This window comes from Melanaphis sacchari, unplaced genomic scaffold (genome assembly GCF_002803265.2).
Source record: "Melanaphis sacchari strain LSU unplaced genomic scaffold, SCAv2.0 Contig442_pilon_pilon, whole genome shotgun sequence".
Classification (NCBI taxonomy): Eukaryota; Metazoa; Arthropoda; class Insecta; order Hemiptera; family Aphididae; genus Melanaphis; species Melanaphis sacchari.
Window position 1 is genome coordinate 10509 of NW_020271287.1, and position 11136 is coordinate 21644.

General features: G+C 32.9%; 1 protein-coding gene across 1 annotated transcript; it reads right to left on the reverse strand.

Moving 5' to 3' along the window:
* Positions 1-2967: 2967 nt before the first annotated feature.
* On the reverse strand, positions 2968-3894 carry LOC112597894. Its single transcript, XM_025344119.1, has one exon. It carries the CDS (start codon positions 3892-3894, stop codon positions 2968-2970), a length of 927 nt encoding a protein of 308 aa, XP_025199904.1.
* Between the last annotated feature and the right edge of the window lie 7242 nt (positions 3895-11136).

Sequence of the window (11136 nt, forward strand, 5' to 3'; positions counted from 1 at the left end):
GTGAGTTAGAGATTTAGAGACAAAAACCGAGGTACGCCGGTGGCGCCCTCTAGCAGATAAAAATATAAATATAAATATAATACAAATATCGATAATAGCAGGGCTTGAAATCGATTAATATCGATAAAAATCGAAAAAAAAAATATATTTTTATGTTCTGGTTGATATACATTTTTTATTATAGACACTTAGGACTTTAGAGTAAACAAATATAATAGTTGGCACATTATTCATTTTATTTTGAAACATTATCGTTTTATGTTATCTATGAACTTTTTCAATCAAAAACGACTATTGTTTTTTGGAGAGAATTTTTATGCTTGAATCATGCCCTCCTATGAGAAGAACAAATATTGGACGGCGTACACGTAATGCAAGAAACATTAAAGAATTTAGACGTGCTCATAATACACAGGCCCGCGCTGCACAAACGCCGCCCCAAATTCGACAACATGTTAATATAAGAAGAAGAAGTTCAGATGTATCCTTGAATCGTGCTGCTTTCGAATACGATTCCGCAGTCGCTTACAAAGATCTTTCGTGTGTTGATATCGGCTCATTATATATCGTATGCCAGCATTGCAAGGCATTGAAGTTTCGATTAGAAACCCCCGGCTTATGCTGTGCTGGTGGCAAGGTTAAATTACCAGTTTTAGCTTAACCACTAGAGCCATTGTATTCGTTTCTCTATGGAAATACAATCCAATCAAAACATTTCCTGGCGAATACACAAAAATATAACGGAAGTTTTCAAATTACGTCATTTGGAGCAGAAATTATTGAACAACCAGGCTACAACCCGAGTTATAAGGTAAAGGCGTTTGAATAATAACACATTTTTTTTTTACAAATGACCATTTAAATATTTAGATTCAAGGACAAATTCACCATCGAGCAGGCGCTTTGTTACCACAACCAAACGAAGATCATAAGTTCCTTCAGATATATTTCGTTGGTAATTCAGAAAATGAACTAGAACAGCGGTGTGCAATTTTTCCTGCGAATAAACGTGAAATAATCGGACAATTGCAAATTCTTCTGCATGAGCATAATCAATTGGTCAGAATGTTCAAAACCGCATTGGACACAATGCATTCTGACGACCACAAAATCATTATCAGAGCAGACAAAAGATCCTCTGGAAGCCATGAATGACAATTCAATGCTCCCACTATCAATGAAGTCGCAGTGGTGATTGTTGGCGAAAATGTGGCATCACCCGATATTGTTCTTAAGCGTCGCGATGGTGGACAATTGCAGCGCGTGTACGAGACTCATCGGTCATATGATGCACTTCAATACCCGTTGATGTTCTGTCGAGGAGAGGATGGCTATCACTTTAATATAAAGATGGTCAACCCAATGACAGGTTTGTTTGCAGGTCATAATTTCTTTTTCATACTATAACTAAGTTTGAATTCATATTTCAGGAGAAGAAACGAATAAGAATGTCAGCTCAATGAATTTTTATGCATATCGATTGATGATTCGACAAGATATTGACAATCATCTATTGAGATATCGCCGGTTGTTTCAACAGTACTGCGTCGACATGTACGTCAAGGTCGAAACGGAGCGTCTCAATTTCATTCGCTTCAATCAGTCAAAGTTACGATCAGACGAGTACATCCACTTGCGTGATGCCATCGCTACCGAAGGAGACGCGGCCAACATTGGTCGTTTGACTATTCTCCCCGCTACTCATATTGGATGCCCGCGCCACATGCATGAATATGCTTAAGATGCGATGACGTACGTGCGGAATTACGGACGACCTGATTTGTTCATCACGTTTACTTGCAATCCGAAATGGCCGAAATTACAAATCAGTTGCTGACAGGACAAACACCAAGTTATAAAAATTTTACCATTAAAATTTAATAGTAATATAAAGGTTATCAGTATAGATTTCAATTATATTATTATTATTTATTATTATTATGTGTAAATAAAGATATTTATGTTTTATAGCCAAAATAAATTCAGCCAAATCGGTTCAGTAGTTTTTCGGTTAGCGCGGTCTAAGAAAAACCCTTACAATTTTATATATAGTATAGATTTTAATTTCAACAGGAAATATAACAAAAAATATCATATACTCAGAAGTCTTATAAAATTCTTATTTTTTCTTTTTTTTCTTCATCAACTTCAATAAAATTCTTTATCAACCATAAATTATTTCTTTTTTATCTATATTAATTTTTATGATTTATAACGCTAGAAAAATTTCAATCCGTTTTCATTAACCGTTTTTTTATATTTACTTGCCGATCACATTAAACAATAATATTTGAATAAAAAATTCTACATATCATGGTCCGAAGGCAAAATAAACATCCAATCACGGGCGAAGCTGTGGTGGGTCGGCTATAGTGCGTTTCACGAAATTAGAGACTCGATAGTGGCGTGACCAGTGGCCAAAAATTTGAATTTCAGTGTTATCCAAACTTTCGACTTGCGCGGGAAATTTGAAATTATATGTACATTTTCATAATATGTACGTATGAATTTAACATTTTTATATGTGAGTCTATTTTTGAGTTTTCATTCATAATATTAATATCGTACCTCTAAATTATTCACAACCTTAATTAATAATACTAACTATAAATAATTAATACAAACAAGTATCCAATAACAATTTAAATTGTATGCATTTTTATTAGGTTTCAAAAATATTTATATAAAAAAAAGGTTATAACATATAAAAAAAAAATTATAAAATTAAAAGTCTTCGTCGTCATCTTCACTGTCACTAGTTTCGTCAGGATTTATAGTCATAATAATTGGTTCTAAAATCTCGTCCCTTAACCCTTCTTTTATATAATCCGATTCTTGCAATTGTTCGCAGTGCTTGACACAACGCTTCCAATCATCGACCATTACTGAGTCTATGACTTCGTTTACCAGTTTTTCGATATCAGCAATTTTAAAAGTGGTGTTCAATTCTGCCACTTTATTTTTAATTTAAGCCCATATAAGCTCGATGGGATTATATTGACAGTGGTATGGTGGCAATCGTACAACTGTATGTCCCATTTCTAAAGCAATGCCATCAAGTTCGTACTCCTTTTCTCTAGGCGTTGCAGCTTTTACCCGTTCACGTAACTCACTCACAGTTTCAATCGACGAAAAATCTATACATTTTTCTGTTAAGCACTGTTGAATATCAGATTTTTTGGCGTTTGACTTCGGGTAATTTATTGTTGTAGTGGAGTGGTATGACGCGTTGTCCATAACTATAATGGGTTGTTCTTCCAAATGTTTCAACATTTGAATGAACCATTCTTTAAATATGGCCGAATTCATTTGGGTATGGTAGTCCACACTTGTGCCAGATTGACAACGGAATACTAATTTCGAACCTGCTACAAATCCAAACGAACTTGACCCGGCATGGCAGATAATCAAACGACTCCCTTTTCCAGTAGGCACCTTCAACCCTTCGGAGTTTTGTTTGTTCTGCCATATGTATCCACGAGTGTGGTTTTGATTTACCCAGGTCTCGTCCAAATAAACGACAGGGCGCGTATCATTGTGGTGCCTTAAATTACACATTGTTTGTAAAAATTTTACTCGTATTGCCACTATATCGTTCCTCTCCATAAGAAATTTTCTACCATCGTTGCATTTCTTGTATTTGAAATGCAAGGACTTTAAAATTCGCCACATTGAAGTTTTGGATCCCTTATAATTAGTTTTTTCATGGTACTTACTCAGTAATTTAGTTGATGTCGGATATTCACGATTGTCGTAGAACTCATGAATAGTTCTACGTACAATATCCGCATCTAAGTCGTCAATGTCCGTTGCATATTTAGCTCGCTTATATTGTTTTCGCGGAAAAGTAAATGATGGCTTTGAAGGGCCAGCTTCTGGTTCTACACTCACCATCGATTTGAAACCTCCATTAGTAATTCTTTTTACTGTGCTAAGACTGACTCCACATGCATCCGCAGTAATTTGTTGAGGTTGGTGAAAATACTTGGCAACTTTAGTGTGCGTTTGGTCTTTTGACAATTTTTTAAAATAATTGTAAACGTTAAAAATTGTTTCTTTTGTTTGCGAGTGAATATCAACACGTGCCATTTTCAAAATAAAATTACACTGTGTATTTGAAATAACGCGGGCTAATGGCAATCAGTAAAACAAACGATAATGGCACAGCTGGTTAAGATAATTAATTGTGAATCACGATTACGTCGATATACAAAATAAACATGTGCGATGTGTTGTACATGTCAACATTATTATCATTAATCTGGTATCATTATTTTGTTATCAAAATATCCAGTGGTTTATAAAACCTTATGTAAGCATACAATAATAGCAATATTGAATCAAGATACTCAACAATGGTGTGTCGGTAGGTATGCAGCTACGGTCCGTACAGCTGTTCAATTTTCGCACGCTATTTAGTCCATATGTTGAGTACCCCTACCGATATTTTACCACCGGTCGCGCCACTATCGAGTCTCTAATTTCGTGAAACGAACTTTAGTAATGTTATATAATAAGTAAACGGTATTATAAATTTATTATAGATAAATTACTTATAAGTAATATACATAATTTTTTATTATTATTTTCTTATTCATAATTTATTATTCTTATATAGTTATAGTTCCTGCTTCAAATAATGTATGGAAAAATATTATTGAATTTCTTGGAGGGTCGCATGTCTGTCAGCTCTATCCATACATTTGTTCATAAGGGACGCAATAAAATAAAAGAAAAATTGGGAATTTTAACTGTTGATAAATCAACTATTATGTCTAATAAGTTTACTAATATTCTTCCAAAAACTGGTTTGTAAAATAACTAAGGTATATAATTAAAAATTGTAGTTAAAAATTCGTTTTTTCTTGTAGAAGAAAATACTAGTGATGAAGAAAATTTACCTAAAAAAAATTTGTCTTCACATTTTCTTCAGAGGAATGGCTTCAAATACAACCAGAAGAGAAATTATATAAATGTAACGATAAACTTAGGCCAATGATGAGTTCTAGGTCCTATTATGTCTTAACAAAGAGTTTATGGACACTTGTTCTAGCTGAGCACTTTTGGGTGCACACACAACTGCCATGTGTTTTGTCTTTTCGGACAGCAAAAGTGTATCCAAATGGATCTGCTTATATACACATAGTGGCACGTTGTTCTGTGTGTGATTCAAAATTTAATGAATTAGTTGAAGAAAAGCCACTAGGAAATTCAAAGTAATGTTTTAAATTTAAATAATAATTATACGTCATTTTACCATAGCATACTATCTTTTTTTCTTGGCATTAATTTACACATTTTTGTATATTAACAATTTAATTATACTATCAACAATGTTAGGAAAGTTAACCAACATCATCTACATCGTTTTTTAGAAAATTGTATCTTAATAATCGAAACACTGCCATTAAACAATATGTTATATTTCACAATATTTTAATAAAATTCGTTTTTAAAAATAGAGTTCTCATGTATTGCACGTATATTGGTAATTATAAAAACGAACATATAACCACAAAAAAACATCATCTTATTGGACCCACTAAGGAAAAAGCTATTTCTTTAATGTTTGATGAAGGAATGGCGTGTGAAACAATAAGAGAAAGAGAGGCTGTCCGGCTTATGAAAAAAAGTATGTAAACATTTTTTAATCACACAACTAATAAACGGTTATACATTGTGGTTTTAACAAGGTTTCTTAAATTAAGCTATTATACAATAATAATAATAAATAACTGGTTTAATAATATAATGATAACAATCAATACACTAGTAAAATGATTATAATAAAGATATTAGTTAATTTTAGATTCAGAAAAGAGTGATGAATGTATTGATTATAAAATGATTTGTGTGTTTTTTTTGTCTATATGTACAGCATTAGGAAGTGCCATCGATGGGTGGCTCCTTTCATCAAATTTCCATGTCAATTTTGTAACTCTCATTAAATATTCTTATTGTGTCTAGTCGATACAGATTGTGTATTATGTTTGAAAAAAAAAAAAAAAATATATGTACAGCATAACTTGTAAAAATAATGTTTCAATTTCAAACTTCGGGGGATGGTTGATGGTGCCCGATGGCAAAGTGAATATCCTTTGTGCATAAGAGAGGTCAAAAGTATACATTTTCCAATAGTTTTCAAAAAAATTAGGAAAAACAAAAAAAATCCGGGAAACTTGCTCTGCTGTACAGTAGGAGGTGGAGTATATCTCGGTTATAGAGTAAGTCACTGTTATGGATGTGTTAAATTTTAATTCAATAATAGACCATTGAATATGATGAAAAACGATTCTGAACGAAGACGATATATCAGCCTAAGATATTTTATTTTGTTTCTTTTATATTGGTTCGAAATTTTGCGAACTTTTATAAAAATTTTAATTTCATACGCCTATAAAAAATAACTGAGGTATGTATTTAAAATAAAATTGAAACTCATAATATTGTTTTAATAAACAATATCATAATCTTATGGACTACCTAGTATTAAATTTTCAATTCTTAGCTTTTAATTAAAATTTTGATTTGTCTTTATTTATGTTTGGCGGAGCTGGTGAAATATTTCTTCAGCCCCCCATGGATATTTTTAGATTTTACGCACAATCTAAAATCGTGCAAATTACAAAAATAGTCGTGCAAATTCATGCTAATTGTATGCTAAATAGTTGCATGAAATAATTGTTAAAATATAAAAGTTTGGGTGGGGGGGTTGTGGAAACGTACGTCACACGTATATAAAATAAAATATACAACAAAATTTAAACTATAAAGAAATATTATTAATAATTTTAAATGTCATAGAGACATAGACTATAGAGTATAGATGTTGAAGTGCAAATCCAAAAGCGTTGACGGGCCTGGGTTTGGGCACCCTTGTTGTAATCTAACACAAGAAAATACACTGGAGTTAAAACATGATCATCATTATTACTACCAAGTTATGGGTCAACTTCATATAACACGTAGAAATATGTGTTATTTTGTTGTTTAGACAAAACATTGGATAAGCGTAGAACATATTTATTATGATAAGAAATTTTGGGAAGAAAAAATGATCAACAAGTTAAATTTGTGAGGAATATTTTTAAAGTTTTGTTGAGTTCAATAAAATGATATAATAAATTATACTGTATGGTTTTTAGGTTTTATACGCAATGTATTTTGCCGGAAATTGTTGATCCACTGTATGTGAAAAGACTTAATTTATCTGACAAAAGAGAACCCACTTATATAAAAGAAAAAAAACGTTGAGTACGTTACAATTTACGTGTGGCGTCCTCTTAAAAATAAAATAATAAAGCTAGCTAACACAATTAAATTATTAAAGCAACAAATCAGACGTAAAGATATTCAAATTAATACTTTAGCAGGTCTTTTAAAGTTACTTAAAGACAAAAAAGTATTAACATGGAATCTAAAGAACTTATGTTAGACAAATTTGGAGGACTCTCTCAAGAATTATTTTTTAACATTCATAAAAATCAAAATATCGACCCAAAAGGTAGACGTTATAGTAAGACTATAAAAGAATTTATATAAACAAATATTATTTTCATATCAATAATGCACTTAAATTATTTATTTGTCTATGAATTTTATTACATTATTTATTTATTTATTTTATTTTTATTTTATTGTTTAAGCATCAACTGCAAGGTTATTAGCTTTACTGTTATTACATTTTTACATTTACGATATTATGTGTTATTGAACAATTCAATTATATACAATTAAAAACAAGTATTACAAATAATCAAACTTATTATATGCTGTTATACAATTCAATTTCTTTGAGGTATAAAATTATGTTTTCCCAGTTGGAAAAAGGGCCAATAGCATCATACAGGTTATCAGAGATGTTGAAATCTCTTCTGGCTGCATTAAAGTTTGGGCAGTGAACAATGATGTGTTTGATAGAGTAGTTTATGTTGCATGTTGGGCATAGGGGTGGATCTGTTTTAGCCATGAGATGTTCGTGTGTGAATTTGGTATGGCCGATTCTTAAGCGATTAAGAATTACCTCATTTTTCCTATTTAGATTGGTGTATTTTGGCCAGAGTTCGACAGTGTTTAATTTCTCTTAGTTTGTTTTCCGTGGCATTGTGCCATTTTGTGTTCCACCATTTAATGAAGTATTTATTTATATACCACTTTATATCAACAAGTGAGGAAAAGGGGATTAATTCACTGTTTGGACTCATAATTGCATTTCTAGCTGCTTCATCTGCCTTTTCATTTCCCTTTATGTTGCAATGACCAGGAATCCATACGAATTGAATGTCTCTGCTTGATTTTGAAAGAAGGTTGCTAATTTGTATAGCCAATGGCTCTGAAAGTATTATTGATTGCAGATTAGCTAAGGCACTGAGTGAGTCGGAACAAATATCTATTTTAGTACTTTGGATCTGTAGAACTAATTGGACTCCTTTAAATAAATCTAGATATTCTGCTGTATAAATGCTGTTGTAAATGTTAAGTTTCTTTTTTCGAGTGAACTGTTAAGCCTGTATCAACTCGGTAATTTGGTATCTGGCAGTTTTCACGTTGGCATATTTCATTGGCTACGATATTAATTTCCATCATCTCTAGCTGTAGTCTTAGTCCTAATGGTTTTCTTAATTTAGGATTTTGTTCGTATATATTAGAAAAACGATTTTTATTTAAAAAATGAATGGTTGAATTATTTGGTGTAGATAAGATACGAGCTATGTAATTAAGAGATAATTTAAGTCTGCGGAAATGAAGTGGAGGTTCTCCAGTCAGGGAAAGCAAACTTATTATAGGGCTGCTTTTAAAAGCTCCAATTGACAATCTCAGTCCTGCGTTGTGGATTTTGTCTACTATTTTTAAGATTTTTGAGTCTGAGTTGCCATAACAAATTTAACCATAATCTAGTTTGGATCTTACAAGCGATCTATATACATTTAATAGTATAGTGCCTTCGGCATCCCATTCATAGTGACTTAAGGTTTTAATGACATTAAGGCTTTTGTATGCATTTTTTTTTAGTGCCATAATATGAGATTTCCAAGTAAGCTTTTTGTCAAAATTTAGACCTAGTATTGAAATGTCATCTACAAACGTTAAACGAGTATTACCAAGAAACAGTTTCGGTTTGGTTAATTTCCTTTTGATAGAAAAAAGAATGCATTTAGTTTTTTGAGGCGAGAAAATAAAGCCAGCTTTGAAGCACCATTCGGAAAGGTCGTTTAGGCATTTTTGGAGTATTCTAGTCATTTCAGAAATTTGAGTACCACGAATGTATAAATAGGTATCATCAGCAAAAATAATTGATTTGACAGGATTTGGAATAGTATTGGGAAGGTTATTGATTGCCGTCTGAAATAAAATTGCTGAGAGGGGTGCCCTGCGGTACTCCGTTTTCTAACCTAAAAGTATTAGAAGTTTGATCTCTAATTTTAACGTTGGTTCGAATCCCACTTCTGAATTGTAAGAGCGGGTGTCAGGATTGATATAATAAATAAAAATGCAAACGGTTAAGACAAAAGAAACTTATTTTTTAAAACACTTCTTTATTTAAACGGCAGTTCGTCCGCGGACACATCCGTCGTGTCCAGCGGTAACGGCGAAACAGGCCGGTTGTTACGGCTGCGACCTAACGGTTGACTTTTAATATACGTATTATATATATATAATGCAGTGTCGCCGCATGGACGACAAAAGCATACCTAACAATCGGCTTTCCTACGTTAGGTCCGACCTCGGGCCTTTGACAATTATTGGGGAGGGTTACCCCCAATACACAAATACATTATTCAAAAAAAAAAAAATATTATACATAATTATATATTAAAAAAAAAAAATTTTGGAGTAAAGACTAATAATAATAATAATAATAATTTTAATAATAATTGGATATTACATGACGTATACAATTACACACGTTCAACGTCGTGTATTCATAATTCACGCGACATATATATAATTTTAAGAACAAACGAATATAATGGAAAGTGATCGGGGTTAGCGTCGACCTAGCTCGTAGTCGTTAAGCCGCGCGGGTACCTGTCGTTTCCTGGTGGATTGACGGTGTTGAACGATTTCCGCGGTGACAAGCGTTCGCGTCATAACGGTCGAGTCTTGTTGTACTTCGTCGGTTGCGTTGGATTGAACCTCGTCATCGGCTTCGTCGTGTTGGATCTCGTCGTCGTCTCCGTCGTTGTACTCGTCGTCGGTTTTGCGTAAAATACGCCAGGACTTTAATTGCGAGACATGAGCGGTGGTAGCGTACGTTTCAAGCCCGTCAGAACCCAGCTCAGCAACGCGATATGTGTCGCTCGGAAGTACCTTCATCACTTATAGCGGTTTTTCGCGGTACTTAGCTTGCAATTTCGACGATTGACCAGCCGTGGACTGTCTCAGCATAACCACAACCAGTGGCGTTTTCTCTGGGTGTGCAAGTTGTGTGTTAACGCCCTAAACATTGATGTCATACATGTGTGTAATATTGTAATTTGTAATTCATATTAGTATATTACATGGTTATATATTTTATTTACAAAATCTTAAAATAATTGTCATGTAAAATAATAATATCAAATAATAAACTATTGTTACTATTGTCTATTTTAAGCTCTAAACTCGACCATTCGCCCGCGCCTCTGCGCTCGACGCGCAACGGCGTCCAATAAGATTACGCCGTTACGGAATAATATTGTAATGTTGTGTTTGTGTAGGCCGTAGGTGTAGCCGTGTAGGACGTTAATGTTTCGAACAACGACTTGTGTATCTAATATCTCATATTCGTAATTTGTCGTGATATTTTCGGAAACTTCGGTGCCATGTTAATCTAGACCAAGTCTTGAAAAGAAATTAACGACTGCCACTACTCACTAGTCTGCATACAACCTATACACTGTGTTTGGACCGTTAGTGGGATCGTCGCGGTACGTTATCCTGTTTACGTCGACTCGTACTGCAAGACTGCAACGCCGATCGTCGAAAACATAATATATTCATTATTATAATTGTCATTTTCAGTTTTATATTATATTTAATTTTATGAGTGTTGATTTGGATGTATTTTAAAAATTTAAAATTTGAAATAAATAATTTTAATAATATGTTGATTGTTAATAGTTGATACGAATTTATTTCCGTAAGAGTTTTCTA